At 38.6% G+C, this 21,749-nt stretch overlaps 1 protein-coding gene across 2 annotated transcripts in view; it reads right to left on the bottom strand.

Annotated features, from left to right (window-relative positions):
• Positions 1-20,093, bottom strand: part of stau2 (staufen double-stranded RNA binding protein 2) — a 123,505-nt gene extending 103,412 nt beyond the window's left edge. Inside the window, exons 1-5 of one of the 2 annotated variants that reach the window (XM_056254143.1) lie at positions 19,943-20,093; positions 15,691-15,898; positions 12,564-12,694; positions 7,158-7,317; positions 5,487-5,622 (exon numbers count right to left, since the gene is read on the bottom strand). In XM_056254143.1, coding sequence (XP_056110118.1) covers positions 5,487-5,622; positions 7,158-7,317; positions 12,564-12,694; positions 15,691-15,889 — 626 coding nt within the window. In that variant the 5' untranslated portion in view covers positions 15,890-15,898; positions 19,943-20,093. Of the gene's footprint in view, positions 1-5,486; positions 5,623-7,157; positions 7,318-12,563; positions 12,695-15,690; positions 15,899-19,942 lie in introns of those variants that run through there. The other variant, XM_056254142.1, reaches the window with a different exon arrangement.
• Positions 20,094-21,749: the final 1,656 nt, after the last annotated feature.

A 21,749-nucleotide genomic window follows, 5' to 3' on the forward strand; every position in this document is an offset into this window, starting at 1 on the left:
CTTGGGTGTGAACACAAAAAACGCGTTGAAAAACGCTGGCAAATAACGCACGCCGATATTCGTCCCGGTGTGTACGGCCCAGGCTGGGTTAACTTGCGGCTTACTGAGTATAATATTTTCAAGTGTCAAGGACACCCGGTACAACCTAAGTCAGGTGCGTAGGGGAAAAATCTACCACAGTGTAAAGCACCGTCCTTTTACTATCTTATCTTGCTAACAGTAATGCCACAAACATAACATAAATCCTCCTTTTATTTTCCAGTATATTCAGAGGATCTAAAACAGGTGCCAAAGAGATAACGAAAGCAACCTACTAAAAACGAAACAACTGTCGGTCATGAAGGACAGATTTCATTCTGAAAGTCACATCTACAAGAGCAATAAACTGGTTTCTATACTTATCTCTTAATCTCTGCTCTTCCGTGCAGGTTTGTGTGGTACACAGTAGGAAAAATAGAACATTTTAAAGTTCAGAAAATATCAAACCCTGTCAAAAATGTGATATGCCAGTATGTCATATTAAAGTGTCAAAACCACATTTATTCTTGAAATTTCTTGATAAAATTGACAGAATGTAAAAGAAACATGCACAGAGCTTATTGTGATTGTTGGAAGGTACGTAGGTGTGCCACAAATGTTTAGACAAGTTTTTGCTCACACATCGACTGAATACAGCATTGCTAAAAAAAATTGGTTCATCAAAAATGAAGATTAGAAATAATAACAAATCAATATTGTCAACCCATCCCTAGTAATTAGTGACACTAATTTAGGCAAACGGAAATATTTGCCTACATTTTGGTGCATCACTAATTACCAATAATTAAGTAATAATAATAAATTGTTTATAATGCATTTCTCACACCCAAAGCGCTACAGTAAAAACAGACAAAGGGAAAATAATAAGCAAAAAGGATAAAAGAGATAAAAGAAAACAGTAAGTTAGTTAAAAAGAACCTTAGATAAATGTGATTTCACTTTTTTTTTAATGTTCCAGAGGAGCATTCCTGATAGTGAAGTGAAGAGCATTCCATAACTTTGTAAGAAAGCCTTTATAGGAAAAGGCTCTTTCCCCCATGATCGTTTTACAATGAAATTCACATGAAGGCTGATGAAAAGAAAGTGTTAGCAGAACAGAGAGACCATGGTGGAGTATATGAATTAATGAGATCACAAAGAAACACCATCCCATGTAATGTTTTCTTAATGTTAAAACGAGAACTTTAAAATAAATTCTAGCGAGATTGGAAAGCCAGTGCAACAGAGCACCAGTGTAATTTGTTCGTGTGGAGAAGTATGGGTGAGCACACAAGCAGCAGAGTTTTTAATATACTGATGCCTATTTAAAGATTTAGCCAGAAAGCCAGAGAACAGAGCATTATTACAATAGTCAAATCTGGACGTAATAAAGACATGTATGAGCCTTTCTGCATCAGAGAAAAGTTCAAAAACGGACAATATTTTTGAAATATGGTTTGTATGCTCATTAAATGTTAGGTGAGGATAAAAAAAAAATGACACCCAAATTCCATACCTGTGAAGTGGGAAGTATATTGGAATCGACAACCAAACTAATATAATCAACATTCCAAGAAGCCGCCATCGTACAAATCACCATAAGCCCAGTTTTGGAGCAATTCAGTCTCAGGAAATTATGCTGCATTCAAATTCTGATTTTAAGTAACTCCCTCAAAACAGCTAACGTGCAGCTGACATCAGGGCTAGTGGTGATGCAAATTTGAGTATCATAAGCATAGCAAGTGATACCCAAGGCCATACTTCCTATTAATATGCCAAAGTGGAAGCATATATGCGAAACAGAGTTGGGCCCAACACTGAACCTTGAGGAACTCCCTGTCGAGCACGCACAGTAATGGTGTCATTATTCATATTCAAGTGTTTTCCATTTCAGCAAGTAAGGTAATGTTCAACATTTTCTTGCTCGATTTTTATATTCTGGAATATATGTAGAAAATTCCAATTTGGAAATTCAATGTGAAAATATGCTGAGATGCACACCTTGTGATAATATTTTTCTAGATAAATATTATACACTATTAATGGATAGTTGTTCATCCTTTGACCTTACCTGATTAAAATACGGTATATTCCAATTAGCCTATGAGTAAACATTCCACTTAAATGACATGCAAATCTATCACCCATATTTAGTGGCCTATACCTACCATTTGTTTTGCATGGAGGAATGTATGGATGATGGGGTACCAGAATAAAGGCAAAATATGGAATTGACCCAACCCTACCTCAGAGCCATTTTATCTTTATTGCAATCAAAACAAACCAAGGTGCTGATTTGGCCTAGACAGTGACGCATTTCCACCTCCACTATGCCGGCTCGGCTAACAAGCTCTCTTCCACTGAGCTTCCAGTATTTGCAGCCACAGCTCAATATCAGACCAGGAAATATCACTGGAGAGGCTCAGCAGTAATTATCCTCATTGATGTAACAGTTAAGCACAGACACAAAGTTACTGTCATGCCCAAATAAGAGAAGGTGAGGTCGTCCCGGAAAAAAAACATCCAAATTTCGACTCTGAAAGAATGCAGGCGCTCCCGAAGGCAGATGAATACTGAATGTTGTTAGGAACACAAAGGCTGATGTTAGTCAGAGAAAAGGCCTGTATAAATGAGGTAACTGTGTGATGCTACCTGGCTGCAGCTTAATTCCTACTCAGATCCACACATAAGCTGAGCCAGGGTGAGAGTGTAGATTTGGTCTGAGTCTAACTAAGCTGGGAATAATGAGGAATTTACGGCTCCACTTTAAACTCTTGGGTACATGATTTGTTTCTCAGAAAAGATGCTTTTGTTAATCTGCACCACTGCAGTCTCTATGGACTGAGAGAGGATATGACGAGTGAGTTAATACAGCTCAGACTCAGTTACCAGGACTGTAATGAGTGGATATCAGTAAATACAAGCAAAGGTATAACCGAGCTGAATCTTTCTTTCCGAGTATAGACTACCATTTAAAAGATGGTAGTAACAAAATATTTCTATTTCACATAAATGCTTTTATTTTGAACTTTCAATTCATCAAAGAATCATAAAAAATGTATCATGGTTTCCACAAAAATTTTAAGCGATTGATAAGAAATGTTTCATAAGAACCAAACCAGTATATCAGAATGGTTTCTGAAGGATCATGTGACAATGCAGTTTTGCAAGAAATAAAATTTCATTTGAAAATATACTAAATTAGAAATATTTCACAATTATGAGTGTTTTTACTGTATTTTTAATCAAATAAATTCAGCCTTGGTAACCATAAGAGACTTCTTTCAAAAACATTTAAAAAAAAATCTTACATACCCCAAACTTGATCAATGTCGTATACATGTCAGATTACTAAAATCAAATCATTAAAGTACATGCACTTACTGAATTGGAAAAAGCTGATTTTAATGCATTTTTAAAGTATTTCATTAATACTTAAAAATTCGATCAGTGGTCCATTTATAATGTTAGTAAAATGTGTTTTATTTAAATTAAGCCAAGAAAAATCAGTCACTTGTTTCTAACACTGGGATCTTTCAGAAGGATATGCAGAGCTGTAGGTGCTACACTAAACTAAGATTTTCCGATGATAACATCCCACTTCTTCCTTATTAATTTATTCAGCTCTCTAACAAAGTTTCAGAAGCACAAAACAAACTTACTCTGATTTACAGAAGTCAGACTATGTTATTATATATCTCAAAAGAATCCTCATGATATGACCCCTTTAACCAATTCATAAATCAAAATACATTTTTGCTAATCAATATCTTTCCTGATATTCATACGTATTCATATATCTGCCAATTCTCTCAGTCTCACAATCCCTCAAATCACTACAGCCACACAATTACTCTTCTCCATAATGACCAGTACAGACACAACATCAATATTATAATAAAGCCTATCAATTAGAGAGCTGTGAATAAGTGAATCTGTGTTTAAATTATACAAGGCTTGTAACACCTCTGAGAGAATCTGTGTTGATTGAGGAGAGGGAAGAAAACTCAAGGGAAGAATACATTTGCAACACCGTTAATATCTACAACAGTCCCTCACGGTGGTCTCCGGCCAGGCTCCGCACCAAAATGATGTAATCACACGGAGGATCCGATTTACTTTGGCTCCTTGTTGTATTACTATTTCAAAGACTACATCACAGAAATTCTAGATGTGCAGCGAAGAAACGTATATGCATTTCTTTCCATAAAATCACTACACGCAGGCCCTTTAACGCTTTTTGATATCAGGTTGAGATCTTAGCATTACAAGACTCGGGTTTCTCACCTCGTCTTTGTTCTCACAGTGTCCATAGAGCTTCAATCGAAAGAAAATGTCTAAATAAAAGCTTCAAGTGACAACAGGATTAAGGTGTAATGTGCTCCTTGTAATGTGTAGTTTTCCGATTAGCGTCAACGTTGCTTCTCGCTGTTCATGCCTTTTAGCGAATGAATACGTCAGCGTCGGCGTGTTTCTTTTCATTCTTGCCAGTTCAGCTGGAATAAACCGTGCCAAAAAATAGCGACTCAAAGTTTGCAAAAACATAAATTAGATGTATATGCAAAATTGCGGAGCTAAATGTTCACTCAAGCTCTAAGCATATACAAAAGTATAGTGAATCTTCCAAAAATATCCCTAGAAATAGAATTAAATATCACTTAAGTATCTAATTAGATAGTTTGCAGCACAAATCAAATAGGGCAGATGTCGACATGGGCAGGTTGTGAGACAAGCCCTCATCCTCAAAAACAATGAACGAAAGGAAAGGTACAAGAAAATATGACCCAGACTACATTAAATATGAGTTCACTTGCAATTCATGCCAACCACAATGTGTGTATGTTGTAAATTATTGTCTGTCAAGAGCATGAAGCCATCACGATTCAAAAGATATTTAGAAACCAAACATTCAAAACAGACATGAAGACTACGAAAGTAAGTTTTTCCAACACATCATCATCATCATCCAAACATATGGCAATATTAATACATTTCACAGTTTGATTTTAAGGTCAGTTGTGTTTACTTTTATATTTCTGTTAGTGTGTTGGGTTTCCTCTTGATGTCTTATGTAAAATATGGGTGCAGTCAAAGTCCTCTTACACAAGAAAAAAAGGGCAATACTGCCACCTAATGGTAATGAGCAAAATTTCTATCACATTGCCAAAAGTTGTTCTCTTGACCAACAGTGAAAGCTTAGTACAAAATCACACCAGGCATCTTAATCTTTAAAATGTTGAATACAGTGGTCAATCTCTAAAATCAAACCCTAGTTAACCCTATTTGGCCAGCCAATCTGAGTTTACTGTGTACTTTATGTTTGACCTAACACAAGTATGACACCACTGGATGGCAGTAATGACAATAATAATGCATCTACCAAAAACTGAAACTCCTAGAATCTAGCGTTCATGATGATAACAGTTCTGCTTCAGAGACTCAAAAAATCCTCAGGCTGAAGCACATACCTCTGGTTGAACATTCCTCTAAAGTTGTAATTGGCTCTGTAGTTGGGAATGGGTTTGGGGTCCAGGGGTCTGTAGATAGCTGGCTCCCCTCGCTTCATGGCCAAGCCATTCAACTCCACTGTAGGAGTGATGCTGCCTGCAAAAAGGAAAAAGATGGATCAGTGACCCCCTGTTTAATAATGTACAAAATAGAAAAATATAATAATTATAATTCAAATAAATAAATTATTTAATAATTAATAATAATTTAAAAAATGTATTGTACTTTATCATATTTTATAATTGTATTTTTATTATCCCACATGTGGCTAAATCATTTATAGTGGTAAAAAACCTTCGATTTTAAATGATTAGTTTTATATTTCTCCATGTATTGCCTAATGGGATTGTAGTTCTCTCCCTCACTAAAGCCATCAAGTACACAGTCTTGTACCTATGTCCGATTTTGAAATTCTTGCTTCAAATCAGTGTGTGTAGTGTTATGATTCACCTCGTAGCTGGTTGCTTTGGTTCATGGCTTATAACTCTTTAACAAAGACCTTTTTTAAATCCCCATTGGAATGAATGGAAAAAATACTTCCAGAACCAATGCCTCTGAAAAAAAGTGGACGGGTACTGTTGCACTCAACACAACCTTTTTTTTTTTGTTATTGTATTTTTATTATCTCACAGTTGGCTAAATATTTATAGTTTTTAAACAATTAAAATGAAACACTTTCAATTGATTTACCTACCACCCTGACCCCCACTGAAGAATGCTGCTCTACTTTACAGCTTACTACACCAAATTAGTCCCTGATTTCTTTTTCTTTCTTTTTTTTTATTATCCCGCATTTGGCTAAACATTTATAGTGGTTAAACTCTTTCTGCAGGTTAACCTAAAATAATAAAAACCCACCCTGGACCCCCACTGAAGAACACTCCACTACTTTACAGCCTATTACTTAGCGCCAGCAGCCATATCACCCTGTAGCCCAAAACTGGTTGCCCAGTGAAGCTAAGCAGGGTTGAGCATGGTCAGTACCTGGATGGGAAACCTTCTGAGAAAACCAGGTTGCTGCTGGAAGAGGTGTTATTGAGGCCAGCAGGGGGTGCTCACCATGTGGTCTGTGTGGGTCCTAACGCCCCAGTATAGTGAAGGGGACACTATACTTTCAAAAGACACTGTCCTCCGGATAAGACGCTAAAATAAGGTCCAGACTCTCTGTGGTCATTAAAAATCCCAGGATGTCCTTCAAAAAATAGTAGGAGTGTAACCCCAGCCTCCTCGCCAAATTGGCCCATTGGCCTCTGTCCATCATCATAGCTTCCTAATTATCCCCATACTTTTTGGCTTCTCCACTAATAATCTGGTGTTTGGTGGGCGTTCTGGCACAATATGGCTGCCGTCACATCGTCCAGGTGGACGCTGCACATTGGTGGTGGTTGAGGAGATTCCCTACTTCCATTTAAGTACAGAGAAAAAGCGCTATATAAATGTAATAAATTATTATGATTTGTGCTTAGTTGTAGTGTGTCCCTGAGGTTTTTTTATTTTTTATTATCCCACATTTGGCTAAATATTTATAGCAGATAAACACTTTCAAATCCTTTACCTACAATCCCACCCTGGACACCCGTGAAGAACGCATCTCTGCAGCGTAATATAATGTCCCTGAGAGATGCGTGTACCTGGGTTGCTGTTGCTGTCGGCTTTAGGGGAGCGGGGAGGAGGTCGGGGGAGACTGCTCTCTGTCAGGGCCATGGTAGCTGTGGAGTGCTGGGCCTTTTTGATGCTGCTGCCTTCTGACTCCCAAACCTGGTTCCCCAAGCACAGCTGCACCGTGAAGATCTGCACACACAATCCAGCAGGAGAGCTAGGCTGATTGTTTTCTGTTATAGTGGAATATTTTCTAAGTGAAAGTTTTTATCTAATATTGACATTGTCTACAAGTAACAAAATAACTTCAAATCAATAGTTCACATCCGGGTATTTATTTATTTAGCTAAGTAGCCATGTAATAAGTAGGATAATGTACCGTCAGCAAGTCATTTTCGCAAAATAAAAGCTTTCAAGATTATGCAAGATCCTGATTGCCATGTCAGGTTTTATTTTGTATTAATGACTGCACATTATCCCATACTTGCTAAGCATTTTTTACAGATTTGGGCTCTTGGCTGCAATACACCAAACTTTTGCAAGATGATCTAAAAGCATCACCTGAGGGACTGTCTTGAGTGACATGATTTGAGTTCTTGCAAGACAACTATTATTCAGGTTAAATATTTGTATTAAGTTGAATAAATTACATTAATGCACTACTCAAATTAATATGTATTAAATTTATTGGTAACACTTTACAATAAGGTTTCATTTGTTAAAGGCAGGGTAGGTGATTTGTTCTTGTTTTTTTGGTTTTTTTTGTTATGCTGGTTGAAAGTCTCTTCACATCCTGATAGCAATCACAAAGTTAAGTGGTCTAAATGTATTTATATGTATATATATACAGTATATTTTCTGTGGAAGGTGTAGGACCATAAAATGTTCATTCAGCCATTGAATTCAGTCTGAATGTGCAATGATACGATGTCCTACCTGCCGGTCAACGTATGTATTTCCATACTTCCGCGCACCTACTCACGCAGACATCTCACGTCATCAGCGTGTTTCATGTTAGGCGGAGTTAAGCCCTATTCGGACGGGACTAGTTTTCTAAACGACAATTTACTATCACTTGACGTCTGTGATTTCATAAACCAATTCGGACGGGACTTACATCTCCGTGTTTTTTACAAAGGTGTGAGTGTGTGTTTTCTAGACGTGGGCGATACAGAAGGTCATGTGCAGAGCTTGCTAGACAAGCATCTTACTCTTACTTGACACTGATATTAAATTATTGGGGTTTTTTTGTGATTTGGCTAATTTTATAATTTCATCGGATACCATCCATATTGAAATTAAATGAAAGCATGCTGAAGACTGGTGTCCAAACGGTAGCTCAGGTAAGTCAAAAAACACACGAGGAGGAAGCATTAGGATAATACAACATCAGCAATCACATTCAAGACATTCGCATTCGGACTGGACTGGCATTACCTGAGGTCATTTTTCCAGACCTTTTTACAAAAGGTAAAAGTCACCGTAATCTTAACTGGCATTGTCCGTAATGATTACTGAGATGGCACATTCGGACGGGACTAAATTCATGGAGAAGCTCTGTTAATAATAACTTTACCCCACCTCTCCATGTAAAACTAATCCCATCCGAATAGGTGCTTTAGACAGACCTCAGTCACCGAGCACCGAAAAAGCCTGATACAAAACAACGATCTTATGCTGCATTCACGCCATAACTACTGTAATTTGGAATAGATGGAAACCCGTGACGTTATACTCGAAGCGTTTAGTGACTAATTTATGTGTTTTAATGGCAACACTATCGACGCCGAAATGAATCACCAGTAGTCAGGTGGTACAGCTCAGTGCTCTTTAAAGTTGTCTTTTTTCATTGTTATTCTAATGTTATGTGCTTTGAGACATGAGGTAATTTAACACTGTCTCTCGTCTCGTGACGCTTTTGTTTGCTCCCTGCTCTAAGTGTTCATGTGTTTTGAAGAAGGCATGGCTTTGGAGATGCTCTGAAGGGAGGGTGAGATCTCTTGCTTTCAAAGCTAACTTGCTATCGCTAGCGGCTATGAACATTGCCTACCCTAAGTTTAACATTAGCTAACATGAACTAACAATGAGCAATCTTTTTTAAAGCATTTATTAATCTTTGTTAATGCTAGCTAGAAAAAAAAAAAAAATTTGTTTATTGTTTGTTCATGCTAGTTCACAGTGCATTAACTAAAGTTAACAAATACAACTTTGGCTTTTAATGTGATTAGCTAATGTTAACAGATAAAACCTTATTTTAAAGTGTTACCAATTTATTATATTCAGCTTATGTATGTTTAAGATTAAAATCTCCCACAGTCTTGCATTTATAAATTGTTCACCATTCAGAATGCAGTAAAAGCAATGATGACATCATTTGCATACTGAATTGTGATTGGACATATCCTTCTTGCATTTATTTAACCCTTTTTGGCCTTTATATAACACTTTATATTTACCCTGTACAGACTATATGCTGATTATTGTGTGCTCAGTCAAAAAACACGTTAACATATGACGTTATTAATAGAACATATTTTCAGTATTCAAGTCAACTAATTTTTCATTAGTTTAAGTCAATGCATATTTAATCATCAAAATGTATGTCGTCACACCTCAGATTTGAAAAAGACTCAAGAAACAGCCGTGTAAAGCTGTGGAAAAAAATGGGAGTGTAGAGGGTGGGAAGAGGGGAGTCAACAACACAGACCTACAACAAACTCATTATACAGACAAATGAATATTAAAATATGAGCAGAGAAAAAATATGAGTTGAGGTCATCCATGTATTTTAGAAATATACCGTAACTCTATGACAACGAACTCACAAAAATCTTGTAAAAGACTACTAACAACTATTAATAATAACAAATCAAATACATTATGATCAATTATTCTTCGAAATATCAACAATTCAGAATTATAAATTTGCAGAGCTATTGGTCTATATGAAAAATTAGGAAGGAAGTCTATAATAATATTTTAATTACATTTACGAGCACTACAATCTCTGAACAAATGACACACACAGAAAGAATAAAGGCATAGTTACTTTTTTGTTCATTCTTCTTTGAATTTCCAGTCTACATTTTCTTCTGTGTATCAGAATAATTCGCATTTATGATCAGACGTACCACTGTATCAGTGTCCTTATTTGCACATATACAGGTCCTTCTCAAAAAATTAGCAAATTGTGATAAAGTTCATTATTTTCCATAATGTAATGATAAAAATTAAACTTTCATATATTTTAGATTCATTGCACACCAACTGAAATATTTCAGGTCTTTTATTGTTTTAATACTGATGATTTTGGCATACAGCTCATGAAAACCCAAAATTCCTGTCTCAAAAAATTAGCATATCATGAAAAGGGTCTCTAAACGAGCTATTAACCTAATCATCTGAATCAACTAATTAACTCTAAACACCTGCAAAAGATTCCTGAGGCTTTTAAAAACTCCCAGCCTGTTTCATTAACCAAAAACCTCAATCATGGGTAAGACTGCCGACCTGACAGCTGTCCAGAAGGCCATCATTGACACCCTCAAGCAAGAGGGTAAGACAGAAAGAAATTTCTGAACAAATAGGCTGTTCCCAGAGTGCTGTATCAAGGCACCTCAGTGGGAAGTCTGTGGGAAGGAAAAAGTGTGGCAAAAAAATGCTGCACAACGAGAAGAGGTGACCGGACCCTGAGGAAGATTGTGGAGAAGGACCGATTCCAGACCTTGGGGGACTTGCGGAAGCAGTGGACTGAGTCTGGAGTAGCAACATCCAGAGCCACCGTGCACAGGCGTGTGCAGGAAATGGGCTACAGGTGCCGCATTCCCCAGGTCAAGCCACTTTTGAACCAGAAACAGCGGCAGAAGCGCCTGACCTGGGCTACAGAGAAGCAGCACTGGACTGTTGCTCAGTTTTGCATGTCATTCGGAAATCAAGGTGCCAGAGTCTGGAGGAAGACTGGGGAGAAGGAAATGCCAAAATGCCTGAAGTCCAGTGTCAAGTACACACAGTCAGTGATGGTCTGGGGTGCCATGTCAGCTGCTGGTGTTGGTGCACTGTGTTTTATCAAGGGCAGGGTCAATGCAGCTAGCTATCAGGAGATTTTGGAGCACTTCATGCTTCCATCTGCTGAAAAGCTTTATGGAGATGAAGATTTCATTTTTCAGCACAACCTGGCACCTGCTCACAGTGCCAAAACCACTGGTAAATGGTTTACTGACCATGGTATTACTGTGCTCAATTGGCCTGCCAACTCTCCTGACCTGAACCCCATAGAGAATCTGTGGGATATTGTGAAGAGAAAGTTGAGAGACGCAAGACCCAACACTCTGGATGAGCTTAAGGCCGCTATCGAAGCATCCTGGGCCTCCATAACACCTCAGCAGTGCCACAGGCTGATTGCCTCCATGCCACGCCGCATTGAAGCAGTCATTTCTGCAAAAGGATTCCCGACCAAGTATTGACTATTGAGTGCATAACTGAACATAATTATTTGAAGGTTGACTTTTTTTTTTTTGTATTCAAAACAGTTATTTTATTGGTCGGATGAAATATGCTATTTTTTTTAGACAGGAATTTTGGGTTTTCATGAGCTGTATGCCAAAATCATCAGTATTAAAACAATAAAAGACCTGAAATATTTCAGTTGGTGTGCAATGAATCTAAAATATATGAAAGTTTAATTTTTATCATTACATTATGGAAAATAATGAACTTTATCACAATATGCTAATTTTTTGAGAAGGATCTGTATATATTTCATTTGAAGAAGACATGATGAAATATGTGATTCATGTTTGGAGCACTAGAGTATATGAAATATGTCCATTAAAAACGGTCCGAATATATACTGTGATGTCCGTGTTGCGAGTTATATTAAACTCATCGTGGCATTCCGTGCAGAAACCGCTCTCATGTGCGTGTTAAATATGAAATATTGTTAGTCATATTTTCCATGTGTTGGCAGTCAAGCTGCAGCTCTGACCGCATCATGAGGAAAATGCAAACAACACTTTTGTTCAACTGTATACTTACAGTCTCCATACATACAGTATACTCTACTTTGTATACTTAAAACATGTGTCCAAATGCAAATATATACAGGCAGGTGAACGAACAGCGCTGAAACTGTCTTTTGTGACATTTGATTTCTCCGCTGTAAGGCAATCTCATGCTTAATACAGGGCAGTGATTGGATTAAAAGAGTTCATTCTTATGAATAATGCAGAGAAATGCTCAAAAACTGATCCAGCCACGGCAGCCAATCACCACACGCATAAAACTCACTTTTCGTGGCACTTTCACTTTGCCTTTTAACCGGATACACGAAATAGCCACTTTTCCCTCAATAATAAACATGAATGCTATTGATGTTTTCATTGATGTGCATCCTGTACAAAAAAAAATTGCTTTAGGGTTTCATGACCCTTTAACAGTACCTTAGCATGTGCAGGCCCTTTCTCATTCAGCAGCTTGTATTGAGGTTGAATTCTGTTGAAACGGGCTAACTCATTCACCAAACACATGGGAGTTTTCTCTTTAGGGTTTGCCATGTTTTCTTGAGGAGGGCCTGTCAGAAAGAATGAACAAATGCATGTCAAGTTTTTCCACAGTATTTTACAGGTATTTGACAGGAATCTATAATGTTACAAATAAAAATGAGCGTTAGAAACAAAACTTTATGAGAGATTTGTCAGATTTCATAGGTGATTTTATACATAAAATTTTATCATAAGCTTGGTGAACAAACAGCTTTTGAAAATCAGATGTTTCCCCATTCAAAGAGATAGTTGTAGTACTTGCATGACAGAAATAGTGCCCGAGAGGCGTTTCAAAGATGGCCGCCGAGTGAAATGACTTGCCTTAAAGGATTTGTTCACTTCAGAATTAAAATGTCTTGATAGTTTACTCACCCCCACATCATCCAAGATCTTCATGTCTTTCTTTCTTCAGTCGAAAAGAAATTAAGGTGTTTGAGGAAAACATTCCAGGATTTTTCTCCATATAGTGGACTTCAATGGGAACCAATGAGTTGAAGGTCCAAATTGCAGTTTCAATGCAGCTTCAAAGGGCTCTACACGATCCCAGCCGAGGAATAAGTGACTTATCTAGCGAAACGATCTGTCATTTTCTAAAAAAAATGTATATACTTTTTGTATATATAAAATACGTCTTGCACTAGCTGTGATGCGCCACAACACATTGAAAGGTCACGCGTGACGTAGGCGGAAGTACCGACCTAGTGTTTACAAAGCGAATGTGCAAAGACTAAAGCCCTATTCGCACGGGATAAGTATTACCTGGTGACCTCTAGTCATTTGTAATAATTGCGGAGGTTGTCTGTGATCTTAAACCCGCGCGAATCGGCCATGTCTAATTTGTAAAGTAAAAATTCCCCCGCAAATGACCTACCATATTTCGCCGAACACCGAGGTCCTGTGATAATATTAGTCCCGTGCGAATCGGCATCTCTGTGATTTGGCGGGGTCGTTTATAATTTTTTCAAGGTTTTTGTTTCCTGTGTGCTTTTTTATCCATCTTTCGCGAAGAATAGAGGCTGCGTTGGAGTGTTTTGATAGTATTTTGGGTACTGGGTCATATCGCTATACACCTAGTCTCGCGTAGCCAGACCTTCAGACTGATGGCTGAAGGTCTGTAATTCATAGCAGCTTTCTTTGGCCAAGGCCCGCCCATAAGGGCGTTTGACCGACATGTAAAACAACCAATTACAGTTCGTTTCGTTCAGCGTCACGTTTCGGGGCGTGGAAATGTCCCCACAACAACAGACCGGCGTGCAACAAGTCAGTCAGCATAGAAAATCCAAGAAGGAGAAGAAAACTTCAAGAGTCTATGCCGTGAACCTCGCATACTTTTGAGAATCCTACGTTTAGCTGATTTTGATAAATGCTCATTGTCACTCATGTAAACACAACAGTTTTTCTTCCGCAATCACACGTCTGCGCTTTGTTTCCCGGCGGACCGAAAATAAACGCGACACTCGCGCCCCCCGGAAATCCAATAAAATTCAACCAATCAGATGACGACTTCGACATTCCTGAAGTGTTTCCAGTTAAGTGTACCATATGCATCAGACGTTTAGCCAATGTTCTGTGGGCATGACGTCTGAGGCTGAGACTACTATACACCATACAACTATACAGTTTGCAGAACGAGAAAGCTGAAAGTCAGTAAATTCTAGTAAAATCACAGGCTTCGCTTATCCCGTACGAATGCGCCACACGAAATTCAGATGTGGGGGGGTAATTTCAAATTCACACGAGGTCCCCAGATAATACTAATCCCGTGCGAATAGGGCTTAAGTCAATCGCCCTTCAAAACAACAAAAAAGGTAAAACAATGAAGTCGGACAATTTTGAAATTGGAGAAGGAAATGAGAGGGAGTTTTTTTAACCCTACTCTACATTTTCCACCTACGTCAGGTTATGTAATGCGTGAAGTCGTGGACGTGCAAGAAGAGCATTTATGGTTAAAAAGTGTATTTTTTATTTATTTATTTTTATTGAAACTGACGGATCGTTTCGCTAGATAAGACCCTTATTCCTCGGCTGGGATCGTGTAAAGCCTTTTGAAGCTGCACTGAAACTGCAAATTTGGACCTTCAACCTGTTGGTTCCCATTGAAGTCCACTATATGGAGAAAAATCCTGGAATGTTTTCCTCAAAAACCTTCATTTATTTTCGACTGAAGAAAGAAAGACATGAACATCTTGGATGACATGATGGGGGTAAGTAAATTATGAGGAAATTTGAATTATGAAGTGAGCTAACCCTTTAAAGGCCCCGATATTCTTCAAGCAGAATTGAAGAACGAACTGATATGACGTAATTTCGAACAAAATCAGGCCAAAGCTAACTTTCCGGAAAAGTTCACTCTGGCTGGTAAACACCTTCAAACTCCCATTGGTCCGAGGCAAATTACGTAATAGGTAGGTGTGCTGAGGCTCTGCCTTCTTTCACAAGGAAATCTTCTCTGGTTTATTTGTTCTGTTGAGTCCATAGAGATCAGACATCCACGGGTACAAACACGAACACACTGGAGAGTCGCTTTATAGTAGAAAGTAGAGTTGTACTTCTGATTAAATGAGACACTAACACTGTTTTTCATGTTACTACAGTAAAGCTTTGTGCTTTTAAGCAATCTATTGTATTAAGTGCTATATAAATAAACGTGAAGTGACTTTACTGGAGTGCCGAATTGCAGAGCGCGTGCAAACATATCCACGGTGATATGATCAGAAGCTTTTCCTATGCTTTCTTTTTTTTAAAGTGCTTGCCATTTTCTAATTTTGTGTGTTTATTTTGTTATTGAGAGGAAAGCACAAAGGCATCTCATATTTACATATTAATCTAAAAGTCGTTCACAGCAGTGTGGGCGGCGTCGGGATATTCGCTTACAGTGTATCGCTGCCCACGTATTTCATATTTCGTTGTACCCCTAAGCTAAGAATGAAAAAGAACTTTGCCGTGAGTATATCGAGGCGTTTAAAGGTACTTTGACTAAACAGGCAAAACACATCAGATTTGTTTGCACTCAGCATCCTGGTACCTGTTGGGCTGGATGGTACAGTGGAGTCCACAAAGCCAGAGGCAGGGCTGGGGCAGGTGGGCGTTGTGGCTGGCACTGTGCCATTGATGGTGGGCTGCAGACCCAGAGCTCCTGGGCTGGGCATGGCCACAGCGGGCACCACGGCGGTCAGGCCAGGTCCAGACAAGGGGGCTGAGGTCTGCACTTTCACTTGAGCCATGCTCTATCGCTGTTAAAACAACATGATTTAACATGAAACAATCTTTTTCTACATCAACTATGTCAACTGTAGTATTGTAGGTTGCAAGTCAAAAGCCCTTTCCAGTCCATTATAGGACAGACGTGGTCAAGGCCATGAAATCATTTCAAACTGGATAAGCCAAGCACACTATTTTTAAAAACAAACAAGGCTGTCTCTTCTTTAACTGAAAGTTAACTCCGTCAGACAATAACTCATGTATTGGCGGCTGTCAGATCAGTATTATGTCTAAGTAGATGTCAAACAAAGGGACTGCAGTGACAATCACTGCTCTGGTGAAGAAAAGTGGCTCAGAAACTTTCAGCATGACTTCATAGGGGTGTATTCAAACTGAACAACTACTAAAATGGATACGATCATTGTAAAATATGACTTTCAGTGTTATTGTTAACTAAAACTAAGACTACAACTATTAAAAAGCATTTTTGTCATTGACAAAGCAGAAATTAACTATAAATATAACATGAACATTTTTTATAAATTAAAGCTAAATAGAAAAATGATTAAAGTTACATAAAATTACTAAGCCTTGTAGGGTTAGTAGTTCATCCAAAAATGTAAATTCTGTCATTAATTACTCACCCTCATGTTGTTCCAAACCCGTAGGACTTTCGTTCATCTTCGGAACACAAATGAAGATCTTTTTGATGAAATCTGAGAGCTTTCTGTCCCTCCATTGACAGTAGATAGCTACGCAACTGACACTTTGACACTTCAAAAAGTTCATAAAGAGATCGTAAAACTAATCCATATAAATCGAGCGGTTTAGTCCTACATTTTATAAAAAGACACGATCGCTTGAACAGACTGAACTTAGGCTTTTATTCACATATAAACATTCGTCAACTCACTCATCAGATATGGTAAACGGAAGCTCAAGCAGGTTCACTTGACATGTGAGAACCAATGAGGTTCATTCACGTGTTACGCAGCACGTTTGAGCTTCAGCAAGAACCAATGAGGTTCATTCACGTGTTACGCAGCACGTTTGAGCTTCAGCAAGAACCAATGAGGTTCATTCTCGTGTTACGCAGCACATGTGAGCTTCCGCAAGAACCAATGAGGTTCATTCTCGTGTTACGCAGCACATGTGTGTGCTTCCTCAAGAACCAATGAGGTTCATTCACGTGTTACGCAGCAAGTTTGAGCTTCAGCAAGAACCAATGAGGTTCATTCTCGTGTTACGCAGCACATGTGTGAGCTTCAGCAAGAACCAATGAGGTTCATTCTCGTGTTACGCAGCACATGTGTGAGCTTCAGCAAGAACCAATGAGGTTCATTCTCGTGTTACGCAGCACATGTGTGAGCTTCCTCAAGAACCAATGAGGTTCATTCTCAAGTTACGCAGCACATGTGAGCTTCCGCAAGAACCAATGAGGTTCATTCTCAAGTTACGCAACACATGTGAGCTTCCGCAAGAACCAATGAGGTTCATTCTCAAGTTATGCAGCACATGTGAGCTTCCGCAAGAACCAATGAGGTTCATTCTCAAGTTACGCAGCACATGTGAGCTTCCGCAAGAACCAATGAGGTTCATTCTTGTGTTACGCAGCACATGTGAGCTTCCGCAAGAACCAATGAGGTTCATTCTCAAGTTACGCAGCACGTTTGAGCTTCCGCAAGAACCAATGAGGTTCATTCACGTGTTACGCAGCACATGTGTGAGCTTCAGCAAGAACCAATGAGGTTCATTCTCAAGTTACGCAGCACATGTGAGCTTCCGCAAGAACCAATGAGGTTCATTCTCAAGTTACGCAGCACGTTTGAGCTTCCGCAAGAACCAATGAGGTTCATTCACGTGTTACGCAGCACATGTGTGAGCTTCAGCAAGAACCAATGAGGTTCATTCTCAAGTTACGCAGCACATGTGAGCTTCCGCAAGAACCAATGAGGTTCATTCACGTGTTACGCAGCACGTTTGAGCTTCAGCAAGAACCAATGAGGTTCATTCTCAAGTTACGCAGCACATGTGAGCTTCAGCAAGAACCAATGAGGTTCATTCTCAAGTTACGCAGCACACGTGAGCTTCCGCAAGAACCAATGAGGTTCATTCTCGAATTACGCAGCACATGTGAGCTTCCGCAAGAACCAATGAGGTTCATTCTCGTGTTACGCAGCACATGTGAGCTTCAGCAAGAACCAATGATGTTCATTCTCGTGTTACGCAGCACATGTGAGCTTCCGCAAGAACCAATGAGGTTCATTCTCGTGTTATGCACCACATGTGAGCTTCCTCAAGAACCAATGAGGTTCATTCTCGTGTTATGCACCACATGTGAGCTTCCTCAAGAACCAATGAGGTTCATTCACGTGTTACGCAGCACGTGAGCTTCAGCAAGAACCAATGAGGTCCATTCTTGTGTTACGCAACACGTTTGAGCTTCCGCAAGAACCAATGAGGTTCATTCTCGAGTTACACAGCACATCTGAGCTTCCGCAAGAACCAATGAGGTTCATTCTTGTGTTACGCAGCACATGTGAGCTTCCGCAAGAACCAATGAGGTTCATTCTTGTGTTACGCAGTGAGCTTCAGCAAGAACCAATGAGGCACATTCTCGTGTTACGCAGCACATGTGAGCTTCCGCAAGAACCAATGAGGTTCATTCTCATGTTACGCAGCACATGTGAGCTTCAGCAAGAACCAATGAGGCACATTCTCGTGTAACACTTCTGCAAGGGGTTTGTTCTCACGCATCAAACAGGTTCAGAGCTTCTGTTTTTTTTTTTTTTGCTGATTTTAAAGTTTAACCTAAATTAAATCTGTTCATCATATAAAGCAATCGAGTCTCTTCAGTAAATTTGAACTAAACCATATAATTCATATGGATTAGTTTTACAATCTCTTTATGAACTATTTGAAGTGTCAAAGTGTCAGTTGTGTAGCTGTAAATAGAGGGACAGAAGCTCTCAGATTTCATCAAAAAGATCTTCATTTGTGTTCAGCAGAAGAAAGAAATGCATAGGCTACATGTTTGGAACAACTTGGAGCAAATGATGACATAATTTTCATTTTTGGGTGACCTAACTAACATTACAATGCTAACTGAAAATATATAGCATAAGTAATAAATAAAGGATAATAAAAAAAATATTAATAAATACTAATAAATATAAATTATATAATATAAATGTATATTTTTATTTTAGCATATAAATAATACTAAAATAACACTTCTGTATAAGATAAATGTGGTGGATATACTATCAGCTCCAGAAACAATTATGAATGAAAATGCTAATAATGAAAATGAAAGAAAAAGACCAAATTCTAGGCATTTTAAAGGTGTGCTAGGAAAACATATTTTTACTAAATAAATATCAGTGACTTTCACAATAATCTTTACTATTTTTATCACTTCCATGGGCTTTGGAAATCACCCTTTAAAAAGCCCCGTATATTTCCATAATGTACTGTACATCTTCACACTACAATAACATCAAATGCTATTACTGCATGACATCCATCCTTAAACAAACAAACAAACCCAGTGTGACAAATGACGGACTGGAAGCAAGTCAGCATCAAGACAGTGGAGTGACATTTGACCACTAGGATCCATCCTGATCCTGGACATTATTAGAGCAGAGAATGAGAAGACAGCTTTCTTTGTAAACCTGACTCTCAAAAGTGAGGTCACTCTCTTCCCAGTTGTTTCCGACTATGCACTCACTGAGGTTGTCATTTTCTAAGGTCTGTTATAATTAACAAGACACGATGCTAGGATGTGTTATATTTTCTTAAACAGTAACATAAACTAGGCTAGGGCTGTCTCAAACCCTAATCTGGGTTTTGAAACACAACCTTCCTTTCCAGCACACAGGCCACCGGTCTGAACTCAGCTGGGAATGTGCAGACATCATGGCTGAACGACTAACGTTAAATACCCCTCACATCTCATCGATGCACACTGCCTGAGCTGCCGCTAAACAACCAAACGACAGAGCGCAGTTTCAAGTGCAATTCTGAATTCATCGCTTCTTCAAACCATAACGCATTCAATAATAATAGTTTACCTTCGTCCAGGGCCAGACCCCAGTTACACCTCCAACATTGGCAAACACTAAAGAGAACTGATGGTACCAGGACCGAACCAACATATTAACAAGACGTTTTTTCCCAGAAATAGCCAAATATGACGACGGCACAGCACTACTTTGTGATTTGTACGTGTTTAAGCTTATAATAAGCACAGTTTTGGCCAATTTTGTATTTAGTTCTTTGAGGACAGCGAAAAGAGTGCACCCCTCCCCTATCGCACAGATGGTACAGTCCGGCTTCCTGATACCGACTAGGGATGAATTCATGCTCTGTACATTTAAATACCACACTACATGACTTTTTAAAACGTGTTTAATACGGTGTGTGTGTGAGAGAGAGAGAGAGAGAGAGAGAGAGAGAGAGAGAGAGAGAGAGAGAGAGAGAGAGAGAGAGAGAGAGAGAGAGAGAGAGAGAGAGAGAGAGAGAGAGAGAGAGAGAGAGAGAGAGAGAGTGTGTGTGTGTGTGTGTGCTTGATTTCAATTGATCAAAAGTGACAGTGAAAACATGTACAAAAGATTTCTTGATGATTTAAAAAAAGAATCCATTTAGTAGCCTTTATTCATCAGCTGTTTTCCTTACGTCCCCCAAAACAGCCTATGAATCATACTAAATGGTGTTTTGTTGTTGTTGTTTTTTTAATAATAATAATTATTATTATTATAGCCTAATTATATATTCATAATCATTAAATATTTACATTTAATAATTTAACATACGCTTTTATCCAAAGCGACTTACAAATGAAGAGAGTAATAGAAGCAGTCAAATCAACAATATAGGGCAACAATATGCAAATGTCATGACCAGTCTCAGCTAAACCAGCACAGCACACGTAGCAATGATTTTAAAATAAATATAGAATAATAAATGTTAGTATTATTGAGTCAAATGTTGGCAAAAGAGATGCGTCTTTAGAAGAATCTTGAAGATGGCTAAAGACTCAGCAGCTCGGGTTGAGTTAGGCAGGTCTTCCAGCTTGGAACAGTCCAGGTAAAGGTCTGTGAAAGAGATTTTGTGTCTCTTTGGGATGATACCACATCCGCTTGCAAAACGCAAGCTTCTGGATGGCACGTTGGTCTGAAGTAATGAGTTAAGATAAAGGGGTGCAGAGCCAGTGGTTGTTCTGTTCTGCAAACATAAATAGGCCACCTTGAATTTGATGCGAACGGCAATTGCAACCAGTGCAATTTTATGAGGAGAGGTGTGATGTGTGTTAAAGACCACTCCTGCAGCAGCATTCTGGATCAGTTTCAGAGGTTTGACGGTTGATGCTGGAAGGACTAAGAGAGCATTTACAATAGTCCAGTCTGGATAGAACAAGAGCTTGGACAAGGAGTTGTGTAGCATGCTCCGAATAGGAAGGGACTGCCTGATCCTCCTAATGTTGTATAAGGGAAATCTGCAGGACGGGGCAATTCTAGCAATGTGGTCTGTGAAGTTTAACTGATCGTCAATCACAACTCCAAGGCTCCTGACTGTCCTAGATGAAGTTATGGTTGATGAACCCAGCTGAAGTTGTGATGAAGTGGATACATACATACACATACAGTACCCTATACTCCACACACATACAAGTACATCTATAAATAGAAACATGCATTATATATACAGGTCCTTCTCAAAAAATTTGCATATTGTGATAAAGTTCATTATTTTCCATAATGTAATGATAAAAATTAAACTTTCATATATTTTAGATTCATTGCACACCAACTGAAATATTTCAGGTCTTTTATTGTTTTAATACTGATGATTTTGGCATACAGCTCATGAAAACCCAAA

This window comes from Rhinichthys klamathensis, unplaced genomic scaffold (genome assembly GCF_029890125.1).
Source record: "Rhinichthys klamathensis goyatoka isolate OS25496 unplaced genomic scaffold, OSU_Roscu_1.1 h1tg000110l_1, whole genome shotgun sequence".
Lineage (NCBI taxonomy): Eukaryota > Metazoa > Chordata > Actinopteri > Cypriniformes > Leuciscidae > Rhinichthys > Rhinichthys klamathensis.